This window comes from Meleagris gallopavo, chromosome 3, assembly GCF_905368555.1.
Source record: "Meleagris gallopavo chromosome 3, MGAL_WU_HG_1.1, whole genome shotgun sequence".
Classification (NCBI taxonomy): Eukaryota; Metazoa; Chordata; class Aves; order Galliformes; family Phasianidae; genus Meleagris; species Meleagris gallopavo.
The window spans coordinates 34,716,787-34,735,156 of NC_139406.1; the positions used below are offsets into that span (position 1 = coordinate 34,716,787).

Here is an 18,370-nt window from a genome sequence, read left to right on the forward strand (position 1 = left end):
GAAATTTTGAAGAACCAGCAACTGCAAAACAAGTATTACAAAATTCATAACACTGAAGAGGCAGAATCTGAAGCTGCAGTGCCACAGACACAACCAAAGAGATGTACAGAAGAACATATTACTGTCAAAATAAACTTGAAGCTAATGACCAGAAATATTCTGCAGATACTTAGAGCAAAGGCATCATCACCATGATAGAGAAACTAAATATTTTTTTTTTGGATGGTGGAAAAGTTCTGTGTCATCCATCAGCAATGTGAAGAAATGGTGCTCAAATACAGTGATGTGATTAATCAAAGAGAAGTGCAATTCACATATCAAGATGTGCATAGTCTGAGAAAACTAGAAATCACCAGGAAGAGGTAGTATCTACACTTATTAATAAGATAATGAAACAAAATTGCCCCCTGAGCTCAGAATACCTTTACAAGAAAGACAGAGGGAAAAAGCAGATCCAACTGGACATTTTCTGACTATGCTTGTTAGAAAAAATGTGAGAAAGGTTTGGGAGACATAATTTAAGAGTATTAATAACTAATATTGGCTCATCTGATACAATGTGAATCTTATTACTTGAATCAAGAGAAAATCTCTCAAGCAAATTGAAGATTAGAGATGTCAGAGAAGGAATACAGAAGCAAAGAACTATCTAATTGTGATAATCATTATAGACATGATTGCTTATGAGAAAATAAAATCTTGAATGTACACCTGGCAGGTCATGAAAAAAAGATAATAGCTTGTCTTATTATTGGATGATGAAATGGCACTGAAAATAATTATTTTTTATTTTTTAATACATTCACATAGGAAAGAATGTATTGTACCCAGATAGGGTACCAAAAGAGAGACAAGTTAAACGAAAGGCTGAACTTAAAAAAAAAAAAAACCCTCCAGGCTTTGTGTTTTTCACTACCATCCATGACTCCATCGCTGGTTGACTGCAAAGCTAAGATTTGTGAGGATGTGACAGAAAAGGAAAAGCCAATTCTATGCACATTTTGTATGGACAATCTGAGTGAATGAAACCAAGGGTTTAATGAGAGTGAACGAGATCACAATTAAACAGAATAAATGCAAGACAAAAATAGTCATTTGTTCAAACAATGAAATAGAAGTGAATTTTGTATGAAACAAGTACGGTGCATTTTACAATATTAAAACACTCTGCACGAATTTCCTAAGCATAGAATATGAGTGCAAGAATATCCTCTGATCACAATAAAAGCAAATTATACATTCTAGACAACTTCTTAAATATTATAAATTCTTCAAGAGGAGCAAAGGAAAAAAAAATTTTCCTCCTATTTTGAGGATTTGGGAAATACCTTGTGAAAAATAGCTTAATATCCATATTACAAATATGGCAAAACTATATAAGCTACACACGTATTCAACATTCAATTACTATTCCAAATTGAGAACAAAATTCTAAGGAACTAAACCAAACTTGACATTAGTTCAGTGAATCCGCTTAAATCTGATGTGAAGGAAAAGGGAAAAGGATGGAGAACAATCCAACATGTAGACTACAGGCATAGATCCAAGGTGCTAATTATTAAAAGTATTAAATCAATAGTTGCTAATAATAATTATACACTTCTTTGATTTTATTTGCTATTTATCATAGTTATTTATTTTCTTATCTGCTACTAAACAACAACAGGAAAACTAGAAAGCTGACTTCATCCTGAAACAAGTTCTATAAATAAATGATGAAAATACTCCCACTGGGAATTGCTCAATAGGCATGTGAGAGAAAAGAGATATACAAGCATGAACAGCTGGAAAAATAACTATATGGGGAAAGATGCTAGATAAACTCACAAAAGAAAAGTTGTGAATTTAAATAGTGTGCCAGGAGGGGGAGGAAAAGAGAAGTTCTATACTGAATTATTACAGCTATTTATAGAAGACATATTAAATGTAACATGAATTGTAGAATAGAATACTGTAAATACTGCCAAGGTCCTAAGACTATTGGACATGCCCTAAATAAAAGCACTGGTATCTTCCTCTAATCTACTGAGGGAAGAGAGGACTTTCTGATAGCTGTTCTGTGTCAAGGTGGCTCATTCAGCAGACTGAGCTATTTGCAATATATCTGATGAAAGAATAATTTAGATGATCAACCCAAACAGTCTTCTAGAACGCTATGAATAAATTTAAGAGCTTTTTAAAACGCTTGACATTTAAATGTAAGAAAGAAGCACAATAAAACACATACACAAAACATCTGCATCAAAAGAGCATATACCTCATGGGGGTTGTAATCTGGAGGTAACTTCTCCAGCATCTCATCAGCAAGGCGCTGCACCACTGCTTCTCGGGTCTCCCCTCCTCCACTGCTGCTGTCTTTGGGTTGGATGCTCACTATTGTATTCAGTGTCTCATTTGCGAGGTTGGTTTGATAAGTTATATCTGCATTAGGGTGCAGACCAAATACCTTAAAGGAAAAAGGAAAAAAAATATATAGGGGAGAAATGCATTTTTCCTTCTAAATTTTATCTGTGAAAGAACCCACTGATACTGATAAACAAGGAAGAAAATCCACAGCCCTCTAAAATAATAGAGAATCAATGGAAGTACATCCATTTAACTGGCCAAGAAGCAAGCACAAATTATACAGAAACATTAACATAGGTTAAGTCTACAACAGCGTTTTCATTCAGATGATGAGAGTGGTTTTGAACTATCTGGTTATCACCATATAGCAGGGTTTAGATCATGCTGTGCACACACTGGATCAGACTAGAGCTTGCTGGGAATGTGCCATGTGCAAACGCTGACCTCTCACCACTACCTTTTTCCCTCTGTAGATCTACTACTTTTGTACCAGGTCAAGTAGATGCCCCTATCAATCAGACCAAGTGCCATTTTAATGCATTTTGTTTCACACAGTCTCTTAGGCTTACAAAGCATTGGAGCTCAGAGAATAGAAAACAGCTCACAGTTTAAGGACCTAGAGATTTTATGACTGGTGATAATATTTAGGACATTTTATGTTTTGAGCTATTTTTGGTTTAACTCTCCTATTCTTTACTTCTACTTCTTTTGAAATTGAATAATTTTATTTAAGATAGAGCTTGCACAGAATTACTGCAAAGCTGCCCTTTGTTTGAATGATAATGGCTTTCTCACAAACCTCTGCTGAAATATCAGTAAGTCTGTAATTGTCAGGTTGATTGCAGCTTTTCTCCAGGAGGAATTGGATTGTGACTTATTTCACAAGCCCTCACTGAATTATAGCTATTAATTACCTCTAACAAACTGAGCCACTAATCCAGCAATGAGGAAGATTGCCACTAAACCAAGCACTGAAGCCAAGCAACGTGGTTCTCATGTTTTGTGTTTTTGTGCATAATATTAGAACTAGCATCTTCTAAAAAGACATTCCTACTGATAAATACTTACACACTCTGAGTATGGAGGAAAAAGGGCCATGTGCAGTATTTTTATATTTAGATATCTAGAAACTTAGAGGAGAGGGATAGAAGTGGCTGCAACAGTGTCAAAGCTAGCAAAGCTGCACTGATTTACACCAGCTGTGGAACTGACCCTTACAGCAGCACAAAGAAGACAGTGCAGACCTAAAGCTGCCCAAGAGAGAAAGTGGGATCATAACTAGCATATAATTATTTTCCTGGCAGGATTTAACACATTTTACAGACAGCGGTACCTCAATCTGTATATTTAGAGACACAAAAAGCAAAAATATCAATACACTTTATTTCACTCACTTTTTATCAGCATGCAATGATACACACAGTTGAAGATATGCGCTTTTCTGCTTCTGCTCTTGCAGAATAAGGCTTTGTTTTGTTGGTTTTGTTCCGGCAGATTTTATGGCAGTGCTATAGCCCAAGTTAGAAACACAACATTGCTATAGTGAATGTAAATTGCTGCAGTGCTAATCCAAGGGCTAATTTCATAATTGGCATAACATTGACAAAGACAGGGGTGTTAAAAGCAAAAGACCCTCTGATCCTAGGTGCTCATGAGAGCGACACGTGAGGTATTGAGAAATCAGAGTACCAAACCAACAGGTGGACCAGTGTCCTGTAAATTAATCAAGAAACAGAGTTTCTCATTTTCTGTGATTCAAAACTTGGAATTTTGATTTTAAAAGGGATGCTAGATTCTGCATTTCTATTGGTTGGTTTTTATTTAGCCTGATAAAACCTCAAACCCAATTGCTAATACTCTACACCCCTCTGAAATCAAAGTCATTTTCAAAGGAATTTCTGAGTTCAATAGCCCTCTTCAGAAGTCAGTGTTTATTCTGATCAGAGGTTGAAATTTCATCAAAAGAGCAAAGATGCTGTAATCAGACTTATGCAGTCTTTCTTTTTCAACCAAAAATAGAAAGGAGAGGAAATAAAAGATACGCTGCTTTTTTACTGTGCTTTGACTAGCACAATATCCTTTGTGGAACAGAAGACCAGTAGCTTAAGAGGTTAAAGTTTCCATGAGCAATTTTGACAGATTTTAGAATGACTGAAGATAGTAGTCATGTTCCTCCTAACCTGTGACAGCTATAGGAGAAAAAGATGTTTGCATTCTTGGATTTGATCCAATTTACATAAAAGTCAATGGTAAAAGGTGCCTCTCTGTCAGCACAGATGCCCTTGCATGTGCTATCACTACCTTCAGAGATTCAAACCTTTTCAAGTTTGTTTTATGAGCATGGATTGTTCTCAGCCTCCTTTCTAGCACATTATCAGTAATAGAAAATCAGTTTTTTCTATTCAATCCTGCCTATTTAATTTTAATAGAACTTACCCATAAAGGCATTTATCAACTTAATAGCAACGAGACAGAAACTCATAACATTCACTTCCATTTCAATTTTAGCTAACTGCAACACATGTAGCTGTGTTAGAGAGAGCAGGATGTCCCAGTTCTGCAATTAATGTGACCACTGCAGTATACACACACTGGGTCATGTATGTAGGTCACTCTGAAAGTAAAATCTATTTATTTTCCATAGAGACTACAACAGATACAAAGAGCACAATAACACTATTTGAAAACAACGCTACTGAAAAGAGTCTGACTCCGCCTTCTTTACACCCTTTCAATAGGTATTTAAATGTATTGATAAGATCCCCCATGAGCCTTCTCTTCTCCTGCTAAAGGGTCCCAGCTCTCTCAGCCTTTCCTCATATGAAAGATGCTTCAGTCCATCATCTTCACAGTCCTGTCTTGAATTCACTATCTTGCCCATGCGGATCAGAGCACATGAATGTGAGGTTTTTTTCTGAGAGCTTGAAGAAGGCTTTACCTATTTTGTCTTCCTAATTAGCAGACCTATAGTAGACACCAACTACAATTGCACTCACACTGGTCTGCCTGTTAATACTGCCTATACATTCCTGGCTCCACAAAATAATTTCTCTGACAAAACCTCTCTTTAATACTTTAAAATGTTTTACCTCAGGTGTATCAATCACTGGCAATTGCTCTATGTACTGGAGATAGTCTTCAACTGTTTTCCCTTTTGGAATCACATAATCTTTGTAGAAACAAAATTTGTCACTAAACATATGCTCTCCAAACCACACTCTCGCAAATGTATTCAGCAGAGCTTTGTCGAGGTCATCAGTTACACGGCCTCCATACTGCACTTCTCCAAGCATATAGCGAACACAGCTCCAGTTCACTCCGTGCTTAATGTCCATATCATCCAAATGATTCTGAACAAATTGCACACTGGCTGTAAAGTCTGCCTGATTAAATTCATAAGGAATGTTCCAGCCCAGTGGACCAAACTTTCTTCTTTCCTGCAAGATAGGTAGAGTTAAACATAAAAGGCTGATTGTAATTTTGGAGAATATGTTGAGTGTAGAAGAACACATAAAATATGCTGGGGCTGTATTCCACTAACTTTAAAAAATGGTTCTTCACATAACTCACGAGTCCAAATGCTTGATTAATTACCTAGTAATTAAATATTTTTCTTCATTTATCATCACCAGTAGAGACAGATAAACAAAGAAGAGAAATATAAACATTTTCACAGAGAAAAGAATTCCCCTTTTTAAAGTAGTCCATCTGTGAGTCTAGAACTGTCATTTTTGAATTTCAGAAATGAAAGTACTGTTTTAGGAAAGGATGTCCAAACCACATTGGCCACAGTAATTTTTTATAGTTCTTTTTCAGTCTGGGTACATTCATAACACTGAAGTCCCTGCATGGCGTAGGGGCTGGAAGCAAAAGCTGCTTCTTACCTAATCATTTACAGATGCAGCTAGCAATGTGTGGATCCTAAGGCAGTGTCTGATATTCACACATTCTAAACTTCCACCAAGAAGATGAGTCAAGTACACTTCAGGCTGTCATTTGGACCACAATGTTTGTACTGATTTGCTAACACAGACTTTACATCTAAATATATTTTTCATTCACTAACAGGTGCATTCACAAATGAACATGGCTTCATGACAGAAGAATATGAAATAAGATTTGAAACCTGAACAGTTGTGTGAAGAAACGCTACAGCATATAGTAATGGTTTCCACTGTGGCATGTTGCTCATTTCTAGGTGATCCTGAGTGATAGTAGAGTAAGTTCGTTTTAAGCTAGCTTTCACACCTAGAAAATAAGTATAAAAATGCAAAAGATGAGAAAAAAAAAAAAAAAAAGTATGGAACCAATAATTCCAACTTCTGTTAAACAGGATTCACTCCATCAATTTACAGTTTCATCTTATATGTAGCTTCAAATAACCCTTCTGTAGCAACGATCTTTTCAGCTGGTCATGCCAGGTAATGTTCAACTACATTTTGTTTCAGGTAGAAGACGATAGACCAAATTGTGTTAAATTCTGGCACACAGAAGGAATTATACTCAATTTACACTTATTCTAAATGTTACCAGTCACAACTGAAATACAAATATAGCTATTCAGTGGCGAACAATAGAAAAGACACCTAACATGTAAAATGAAATACAGCACTGAACATCCAAGAGTGTTTCAATAATTACACATAAAACGAGTCTCTTATTAGCCATACAACACCAAGCATGAGTTACTCACTCCCTACTATGATAACTTCCACCTAAATAGCTTAACACAAATCTAAAAAGATGGATTTCTAGTGCAGTAAATAGAATACTGAGGTCATAGTACTTCCAATGATAAAATAAAAGCCCTTGTGCTTCTTTCCTACTTCACAAAGATCCTGTAGAACACTATTCCAGCAAATGCATTTTCAACATGTATCAGAGTAAAGCTCCAAAATTAATAGGAATTCATCAAACTAAGCGTATTATCACAGCATGCTATGAACATAGCGGGACAGTATCAGAAAACTACAACTGTTTATATTTCATCCTGACTTAAATTGTTACCCCAGGCATATTTCTGTTATTAAATGCAAGCTGTAAATTGGCTATAGCCTGGATTATAAAACTGCCTCTTGGAGTTATAGGCCCTTATCATTTGATAGGATTTATGATTTGAATGATAAGGAGGGGTCACAGCACAATCAAAAATATGCTGAGTGCTGAATAAAAAAAGGGTGGGGGAGAAGAGAAAGAGATGAGAAATTTTTATCAAGAGACTGACTAACTGCTCTTGAGAATGAAGTATGTACACTGAGAAAGGATGCCTTTCACTCCAATCAAACACTTTGGTTAGAAACCTTACTAATATGCAAAGGATGAATACTGAAATAAGAGTTTTAAGTGTCTGAGGGATTAAATTTGACCTTGGATACAAATTTTCAGCCCCCACTGACTTCATTAACTGAAATCAGTGCTAACATGCATATAAATGCAGGGCAAGTTAATGCATTACACAGTCAAAGATGAGGGAGTTACAAGACAGAGTAAGTGTTAAGATTGAGGATTCATTATGCTAGAGTTCAAAACATGAGGTCTGCTTCGAAAGTAATGCCTCCTACTTTATTATGTTGGCCTGCTATATCAAGGATGGATGTTGGTGTGTGGCAGTAGAGGTTGAATCTTCTCACCAATACTCCAATATCGCCATGTGACAGAGGGGCAGTCTGACAAAATGGCAACTGACATGGAAATGCATGTGAAGCAAAGTTGTGTTATTGAATCCTCCATGCAGAAAAAATGGCACCCATTGACATTCATCAGCACTTACTGAACATTTACGGAGATCAAACAGTGGACATGATGTGAACATGATGAGGTAGTGGGTAGTGCATTTCAGTGGTGGTGACAGAGACATGAAATACAGGCCACCTTCTGATGGTTGAGTATGTTGAAAAATAGTGTTATACCTGAGATTTTGCTCTATCAAATAGTGCTATTCTGCTTTTTTATCTGTTGTAGTTTCCATGGAAAAAAATAGGAGGTGTTACTTTCAGAGTGACATGTACAAATACAGCCCTTCCCCATCATACACCATTAGCAGCATGGTAAGTTGCTCCTATAAATATAAAAATGACACCTGTAGACAGCAGCATAGTTTGAGTAAGAGAGGGGCAGTCAGGAATAGGACAGCTATAGGTTAGAGATTAAGAAAAGATGGATTATCTCATATCAGACAGAACTACACCACACAGGTGAGGCTGGAAGGGGCCTCTCGAGATTGCCTTGCCCAACACTCCTTCTCAAAGCTGGATCAGCCAAAGCTTGTCACTCAGAACTTTGTCCAGGTGGGTTATGAGGAGGGAGTCTTTAAAAAATCTGAACAATCTGTTCCAGTCATACAGAGACCATCCTTACACTTGTTCTTTTTTCTATTCTATACAGAAATTGCCTGGATTTCTACTTATGTCCATCACTTTCCTTCTTTCACTTGGCACCAAAGCAAAGTCATGCTGTTTTCTTTATTCCCTCCTATCACATATATATTTGCATTGATGAGGTGTCTCTGAACCTTCCCTTCTTAGCGTTAAACAATCATAGATCCCTCAGCCTTTCCTCATACGTCAAATGCTGTAGTTCATTCAGTATCTGAATACGACCCCCCACTGGACTTGTTCCAGTATGTCCATATGTCCATATGTCCATATGTCCATATGTCAGACCTGGACAGACCACTCTAGATATTCTTTCAGCATGTTTTCAGTACAGAAATATCACCTCCCTCAGCCTTCCAGAAATGATCTTCCTAAAGCAGTATAGTACTGCTGCAGGCCATCCTTGCTCCAAGGGTGTATTGCTCGCTCATGTTCCGCTTGATATCCATCAGGAGCTCCATGTCCTTCTCTGCAAAGCTGTATTAGCAGCTGCATGGACCCGTCATGTATATGTGTATGGAGTTCTTTCTCTCCAGAGGCAGTGTCTGGCATTTCCCGATGTTGAAGTTCAACGGATTTCTGTTATCCCATTTCTCCAGCCTGTCTTCCTCCCACTGAACAACAACATGACCATCTGATATATCAGTGCTTTCTTACCGTTTTGTATCATCTGTATGTACTTGTTGAGGGTGCACTCTCTCCCATTGTCCAGGTCATCAGTGAAAATGTAAAATATTAGTGGCCCCAGTATCAACCCCCAGGGTCCAGCTCTCCAGCTGGATTTGTGCAGCTGACCACAACATTTTGAGCCTAGCACTTCATACAATTGTCAGTCTACACTTGTGAAATCCCCACTTCATTAGTGTGTCTCTAAGGATGCTATAGGCGGTAGTATCAAAAGCCTTTTTCAAGTCAAGATAACAACACTCTTTGCTGTCCTTCATCCAGTAAACCCATCATTTCATCATAGAAAGCCAGTACGTTGGCTACTAGTCTCAAAGATTAGTAAGTAATCAATGGCTTATGGTTTCCTGGCAGACACCGAAAAGCCAAGTACACCAAGGACATATATTGTTCATTGTCTTCATCAGTTGCTTGAACAAGGAGATAAAAGGCAACAAATTTGCAGATAATAATAAAGAGTGGTTCACATACTAAATAGCAGAGCAGCAATTCAGATGGATCTTTAGAGCGCTGAAGACTTCACAAACAGTATCTGAAGTTCAACAAGAAGAGAAAAGTCCTGCATTTGTGGCAGAACAATCTCATACTTTGTATATGATGAGATATGACTGCCTGAGTCCTACTGATAAGCATCTCAAGGTTATTGCAGATGCCTGGTCTGCTAAAGGACTCATAGCAAATAAGGCAAATCAGATAGTGGGCAACCTTAAAAGGAGCATAGCCAGCAGATCAAATGAAGTCATCATCATTTTCTCCTTAGTAATGATCAGGCTTCCCCCTTCAGAAACAACGTCCACTTTTGGCATGCAAAGGAGATGTGGAGAAACAGGAGAAATCTATAAATGTGGCTTGGAGCTAAGAGTGCATGACCTACAAAAACAGATATGTAAAAAACAATTTAAACTGTGAATACTGAAGGGCAGTAGTGTGTGCATACATGAGATAGTGCCTGCCCAAAACTGAAAAGTTGAATTCTGAAGCACAAACCTGTCACTTGGTAGCTGTGATTGGTACAGGCTACAAAAACAGAGTGAGTCAGAATGATGCAAGTCAGAACGATGTAAGTTAGATCTACCAGTCAGAAAGCTGGTCACACACTGCGCTTGTGCATGTAGACTAAGGTTGGGGAAATTGGCAGATTAAGGGTGCAAAAAAATGCAAGATAAATATCCTAGCTGGAGAAAACAACCCAGAATAGAGCAAGGTCCTGAAGATGGTGGAGATGCATGGACACAAATACCAATGGATGCCCATAGACTTAGGCCAGTAATGTTCAAGGCTAGTTGTTGCATGCAGCTACACAGCATGAAGCTGACTTGACTTTCTGCTGATTTTCTGTCTGAGCTTCCTGGATAGCAGCGTTCTCTCAAATGGGAAGGAAAATCAAGACCAAACAAAAGAAGCATTGAGGTGTTTGGAACACAAGAAAGTGTTTGGAACATGAGAAAGTCTAAAACAATCATATTGCATAGCAGCTCTAACCTCACTGGTTCTTCAGTAAACCCTTGTATTCAGATCCACCAGAAGTTCATATTTACTTTCTTGTTGGTTACAGAAGCTAAAGGGCAATCAACGAATACTTGAAGGGCAATAAGAGGGATGCTGGGATCAGACTCTTTGCAGCACTGCCAGATGACATAAGAAAAAGCAACAAGCCACAGCTACGTACTGCAGTGTGGGACTCTGAGGTCAAGTGTTCAGAAGTGTCCTTCAATTTCATTGCCCAGAAGAGCACAAGATCAGTTCTCCTCTGCATCCTTGGTCAACAGGGTGGCAAGAAAAAAGTGGCAGCATGCACTAAGTTTAAGAAAGTTCCACTGTCAAGATCCATAGGGTCTACCCAAACAACAAAACACAATCAATTTCTGTTACAAAACAAAGTCAATTTTCTCCCCAAAACAATTATGCCTTACACAATGCAAGACCGACTTACAAAGTGCTGTATTTAGCACTTTGAGAGAATAAAGATTAAAACATAGTGTGGATTTCAGTGATACAGAGAGGAAATAAAATTAAGCCCTCTTTTTTACACTCCCCCAAGAAAAGCATAGTTTCCTACCTTGAGGTGGTTCGTTAGTAAATTTGATAGATGACTGTAAAAGATTAATAGGAAACTCTGGGTGAGCCTCTGTAGTTATCCAGGTCCTGAAACCTTCACTCATTGATTCTGTTGTTGTGATGGTGTCCATTAATTCATTAAGAAACACTAAGCCAAGGTGGCAGTTCTGTAGAAGGAGCCATCCTCCGTCTTGCATGCACTGATTTAACAGGCGCCTTGCATGGACTTCCTGGCCCTGACCCATTGAAATGGCACGACAGGGAATATTCTGGAAAGTAAAAAAGTTTTTATTTGGAATTTTTAAAATATAGCTTTTTGCAATGATTGGCCACATAATTTACTGCTTCTATAAGCCAATAGATAGTGACACTGTGCCACAAGGAAAACCACTAACATCAGTGGGAACTGATTATATCAAAACAGAGAAAACAGAAAAGGATAAGATGAAAGAAGACCTCAGGAAGGGATCTGAAAAAGAAAAACTGGCCAGGTTGCTACTAGGACTACACAATTCTGTAAACAAAATGCAGAAAAAACTCCCTCTTGCTTATATTTCTTACTGTCCTTACTTGTTAATAAGCGATCCCCTGACTTAGGTTTGCTGCCTGGCTCCTAACCAGGAAAATTAGAATTCCCAAATTCATTTGAATACATTATTCCACATACATTCTAAATACAGATGGAGTTGGAGGTAAGAGAATTGATGAAAAGACTTAGTTTCATGAATAGTTTCCAGCCCATGACATACAGCTGACTATCCCTCATGCCATGAGCTATGAGCTTCATAAAGACTTACCAGTCTGGGCCTGTCTTCATCTGGCTAAAAGCTGCAAAGGTTAATGTTAAGTTTTCCTACTAGGGACTGCCATTATGAAACAAAACTGAAGGAAGAAAGTCATCCAGTCCTAAACAGTGTGGATGAGGCTGTAGGTAAGAAAGTTTAACCATATGGACACAGGGTGTGATGGGTCATTTCGCCTTGGGGTCAGTGAACAGGTCCTGACCTGATTTTACTGAATAGCATAAACACAGCTACTGTATATGATCCTCCTCATCCTGGAAAAAGATTTAAGAAGAAAACACTGAAGATTAGAAAGTAGTTATATCCTGCTCTCAGATCAGTATGAAAATGAAACTCCAGCCAAAAGAAAGAAAATTAAATAATGTGAAACAAGCAAAGCTGAATAAGCTGTGAAGGTACATATAGAAGAACAAAGTCTTTCTCTTTTCTAAGGAGTATCTGAGTACAGCTGGCAATCCTATAAGTCAGACGCTACCACCACCCCTGCAGACTGCATAGATATTCAGCTAGCTCAGTATTCCTTAACAAAGCATCAGCTCATAATTTGCTCCTCTTAGCAATGTTACTTCTCAAATGTACACTCATTAAAGGTTATAGAAACATCAAGAGAAGGAAAAAATATTTTTTCACTACAGACTGTTCTTCTTTTATTCCTCCTAAAAGACTTTTATCAAAATGTTCGCCTACAGAATGTTTCTGTAAATAGTGAGTCATACCAGTATATCAGTGTCATCTTAATGCTGATGAAATTACTATAATTTTAGTCATCCCAGTGTCCCTAACAGTTTTGCTGAAGGTTCTATGCATCAATCCCCAAATAAGAAATAAATAGTATAACAATTAAAATATCTATTTCTAATAAAGTTAAAATGCTAGGCGTTGTGAATTTCATTTTTTAATTCAGAAAGTTGAATTTTCACTTCAAGTACAAGTGAAAGCACTGGGGACATAAATCCAACTAGTTTTAAAATAGACCTAGCTAGCTTTATAAGGCTGATTATACAGCTCAGGAGTCACAGCTAATGTTTCCATTTTTTTGAGAAGTGGTCATCTGAAGAATAAAGTTTTAGAGTGAAAGATAAATTCTGGTTATTAATTTGAACACTTCCAACTGTAGATAATTGTTTTATGTCGTTAATATCATTTTCAGCCTTATTATTATTCTATCTATGCTTCCTTAAAACATGAAAACATTTTAAGACTGCCCACTGCAATACACTCTCAGAATGGCAAGAAAACCTATTTTCTTGACAGCCAGAATTAGAGAACAGTTTCTATGAGCATTTGACCCAGACTGACTAAGGTCTTGCTTAGGATTTGACAGAATTGGAGAGTGATTTGTTCCCCCCACTGCTGACTTCAGTGACTCCGACTTAAGTGACCAGCTGACTTCAAGAGACTCTGTGGGGAGTTTAGCACACTTCACTCCATACATGGCCAGTGGGATAGAAAAGCTCAGCTCCTGGATGCAAGACAGAGTTACATTTCAATCATGTGCTCTGAAATGCTTTCAGAGGCACCTCTCTTTATTGATTACAAAAAATAACTCCTATCAGAGAGAGCATAAGTACCTATCTAGGAAACTGATTTGCAGGATATGCACGTTGAAGGGCAAAATAGGTGACAGAAAACACCATCACAAAACTGATACACAAATTGGTATTCATGCCATAGGCCATGAAAAAAAAAAAAAAAAAACCCACAAACAAAAACAACAAAACATACTCCAGTCAGAAACAACTAACATATAAGGGACTCAAAAATTGTTCATTTCCAACTTATAAATATTCTTGCAGTCAGTATTTTATGAATAGGAAAAATATTGTTCTTCCAACACACTGCTTCCACTGAGTCTAAAAATCCTGCTGAACCAACTACCTTTCTTCCCTTGCCTACATTGATACATTGGCTGGTTCTCTGATTTTGGGACAAAGGTCATGTCAACAACCTGACCTAAGATTCCTAACATTAAGCGCTGATGCCAGAGTTGGATCCTAACTTTAAACATTCCATATAACAATCAGATAAATAAAATAAGAGAAGCCTGGTTTTCAAGGATGAGCACCTGAACTTTCTAATTAATAACCCAGAGATTTGTGTGCAATTCTCACTTTTGCAAGTGAATTTTACTAAGTGTGTAAAAAATTCTGCACTTGTAAATGAAGATATATTCTATCAAGGATGAAAAGTTATGGAGAACAACTGTGAATAACTTATTCTCAAGACAATTATATTTGCATTCACAGTCTACACTGTGAATTATAAAACACAAAGCAAAGAGTGCTGTAAGAAATGTTGAATCTATCCTTCAAGTGAATTGGATAGGGTCTCCAAAATCACTTTGTCTATCACTAAATTTTTATATTGTTTATTTATATTTCTGTTCTTCCTGTAACTGTCTTTACTGTGATCTCCTGCAGTGAATGGGATGCAGCACTCACCACAAGTAATGCTTTGTTCTTATAGCTAAGTGTTTTCACTAAGTAATGGAGTATCCTGGTCTGCTGCATGAAGACAGAGGGCTCATTGGAATAAAACACCCAGAAAAAGCAGGAAAGTAACGTTTTCATTTCCTCAGAATATTCATTTTGGCAATGGGTCTAAAATTAACTTCAGAAAACAATTGTGTGAATAAAAATTTCACCACTAGAACAGACATAAAACATGGAAATAACATTTCTAGTTCAACAGAGAGACATTTTAAATGTCTTTATCAGTTCTAGCAAACTCGGTTTAGGATACCTTTGATTTTGCAAGACGTTCTATATTTTCAGTGGGGTCAGACCCCACTGATAAAAAGCATGTCAGAGGTGTTCGGCAGTCACTTTCTGACCACATTGCTTCCATTTCAAGTATAAATCCTTCTGCGTATTTCACACCAAGGGATTCTGCAATGTAGTGTCGAGCCTGAAAAACAAATCAAAACAAAACTAAGCTACCAAAACCATAAATATTTTATTTTTAATTTACAGGGTTGGTAGACAGCCAAGTGAAAGAGCTGCTGGTTACCTGCCCCATTAGCTTCTCTGAGCAAGTATTGTTGACATTGGATCTACAGCATAGCAGAGTGGACAAATTTTTCAACTGACTGAGTTACAGTCTTACATATATATGTTGGAAATGCAAACAGAAGTTCCCCTATCCAGTGGTTACTCAATTCAAGTTTCTTATGCTTAGTATCTGTTTCTACAAAAAATAAATACAGCTCAGACCGTAGTCTTAAAAGTCTCAGCCTTTTTTATGCCTCTATTTTCCTCTTTTCAAGGACATTTTCTAAAAGGATTTCTAAGTTATAAAGTTATAAAGGACTTTTTCTAAGGTGTATGAAAGATTTTCGTGAAAGCCATGATTTTCCAACTGTGCAAACAACTAACTGACGTGTGCATTATGGAAAGAAACACCCAAGATCAAAGGAGACTGAGCCAGATGCCAGATTCAGAAAAAATACATCCATCAATAAGATATCCACTACTGTGACTTTTGTCCTACTGAAAAGAGGTGAAATTTTATAGTGTTAGGAAAGACAGTAGGGAAAGAAGAGATAAAGAATATAGTAATAGAAAAGTATCTCCTCTTTCCTCAATAATTAAAATAATTACAGTATTTGAAACCACCGTTCAGAGACATTCTTTCTCAAAGGTGGTTGTGCCAGACGATGTAAGTATTGCTGGATGAGCAGTAGCAGCTTTATTATTTTGGCCTGTTTAGACTGTGGAAAGTGGAGTTCCCATATTTCTCTCCTTTACCAGCTGAAGTATAGGAAAGGAAGAAGGATGGAACCACGTGGATTCTCTTGAAGAAAAGGTTTCTGAAAAAAAAATAGTGCCCCTAAATACAGTGTGATATTACAACATGTAATGCGTAAAGCTGAGATATGGAAGAAAATCATAGAATCATAGAATCTTAGAATCATAGAATCTAGAATGGCCTGGGTTGAAAAGGACCTCAAAGATCAACCTAGTTTCAACCCCCCTGCTATGTGCAGGGTCACCAACCACTAGATCAGAAGTGGTTGCAAAATCAGAAGTACTACTTTTCAGTGCATCTGAAGAGAAGAGGAGAGGAGAGGAGAGGAGATATAATCATATCTTCTTTTTTTTTCAACATAATTTAGAATTAGTAGTTATAGAGGAGATGCCACATAGCATAAACACCATAGGAAAGCATATCTTACTTGGGCAACAGTATGATCAGGGCACCAGCTACGGACAAGGAGAAGCTTACGGAATTGATCCAGTAAGCTGTCATACCCATCAGGAACAACAGCTTTTTCAGGTGCTTCTGCATCAAACCAAGCTTTCCAGGCCTTCTCATTCCTAACAACTTGTACCAGAAGTTCGTTAAAAGGGCACAAGCTAGACAACTGCACAAGATTGAGCCATGTCATGTCAAGGATCCATTTTTTTGGTTTCGGTTCCACAGAATTTAGATCCAAACTGGCACCTCCTGCAAAGCAAAAGAATTATATGGGGAATACAAACAAACGAACAAAACATTGTTAAAGCAGAAAAAATAACAAGTAACCTAAAATACTGATTTTTTTATTTGGGGGATAAAAATCTTTGTAAAACAGGACAGAGACCTAGAATTACGCATAGAATACTTATTTAATGAACAATGAATGGTCTCAATGCCTCCCAAAGCTGATATCTCAGTATTATTTGAGTTTCTTTTCCTCTATCTGGAAAGCTAGAGCAATACTTGTTCTATGATACTTAAACCCAAGTGTTCTGTTCAGATGTAGAAAGGATCTATGGTTAGTCCAGCCCCCCTTTACCTACACAACAGAATGACAAAGTACATGGTATGTTCATTTCCAGGACTGAAACTTCAACAGCTCACCCACCATTCCACCATCATGCCCACTTGTACTTTGAATGCACTGAGTCACAGTTGAATATTAAACTGGTGTTCACTGAGCAAGCTGAGATAATTGGATGCAAGAGCCTGATTGAACTTATCTTCATTTGTGACTGTGCTTAGCTTATCTCAGAGACAGTGTCTGCCTCCACAAGAATTTTATAAACTTTACAAAATTTTTATTTTGTCACTGTGTCTTAGCAGTGACATGCTCTGGTAGCGTAATGTAGAGAAGGTGATACATAGCAATGTTTTACAATGTCCAACAAATTTCTACTTTCCTTTTACAATCACACTTAAATGTGGTACAAAGTACCCATGCCTTCATATGCCTGCTCACCAGCAATCAAAACAGATTTTGCTGACTGTCTCCAAGCTCACAGATGAAAGCATGCGCCAACTCAAAAAAAAAAAAAAAAAAGAGGCACGCAAGGGAAAATTACACTGTCTTTTGCAAAGTAACAGCCTTTTTTTCCCTCTTATCAAACATAAAACTTAACAAATAAACTCATTTTAGCATTATTTTGACAACAAATAGTCTACGTTGTTTGTTTTGCAAATTTTATATCGTAAACTTCTCTTTTGCAATATACATGTATTCACTCACCAGGTAAAAAGCACCACTCCTAATGGATAGAACATACTGCTAGTGTAAGCACTGCAAAATCTGAATTTTTTAGTCCACAGACATGCAAATAGAGAATATTTATGGAGAAATTACCTTTGATCAGTGTCTCAAACTCACTGTGTGAAATTTTCTTGGCCTGCAAGTCAATCTTCAACGCCAGCAGCAATGTAAACAGGAATCTGTGATTTTCATACAGCCCTCGAACTGTATACTTGAAGACTTCATAGGTGAGATGCTCAATTATATACAGCACTCTTTTTCCTGTGATCTGAGATTTCTGAGATCTTTCCACTGACAGGTCAAAAATGCCAAGAAACTGCCGTAAGGATGTTTGGTACATGACATTCACTAAGCTAATTTCCACAATTAGGAAATAAAGAATGCTACCACGACAAGCAACTGGCCGATACTCTTCACGTGCAGTATTGATTTTCACCTCTGTCTCCGCTGCTATGCTTAATTTTTCACTGACCTTAAAATCAATTGAAAAGACAATGCAGATTTAGTCATGTCATTTGTAATTTATGCTGCACAAGCAATAGGAAAAGGTCTTGATTAAGATCACATTGGTATTTTTAGTCAAGCTTTGTTGGTGTTTCAACAGAAGCAATTGTGTC

At 37.4% G+C, this 18,370-nt stretch overlaps 1 protein-coding gene across 6 annotated transcripts in view; it reads right to left on the reverse strand.

Annotated features, from left to right (window-relative positions):
* LOC100549719 (dynein axonemal heavy chain 5-like) overlaps positions 1-18,370 on the reverse strand; it is a 150,791-nt gene that overhangs the window by 23,163 nt on the left and 109,258 nt on the right. For 2 of the 6 annotated variants that reach the window (XM_085220604.1, XM_085220602.1), the window contains exons 67-73: positions 17,847-18,225; positions 16,440-16,711; positions 15,008-15,172; positions 11,464-11,731; positions 6,473-6,594; positions 5,436-5,783; positions 2,258-2,446 (exon numbers count right to left, since the gene is read on the reverse strand). In XM_085220604.1, the coding sequence (XP_085076730.1) occupies positions 2,258-2,446; positions 5,436-5,783; positions 6,473-6,594; positions 11,464-11,731; positions 15,008-15,172; positions 16,440-16,711; positions 17,847-18,225 (1,743 nt within the window). Of the gene's footprint in view, positions 1-2,257; positions 2,447-5,435; positions 5,784-6,472; positions 6,595-11,463; positions 11,732-15,007; positions 15,173-15,883; positions 16,074-16,439; positions 16,712-17,846; positions 18,226-18,370 lie in introns of those variants that run through there. The other 4 variants (XM_085220605.1, XM_085220607.1, XM_085220606.1 and 1 more) reach the window with 4 other exon arrangements.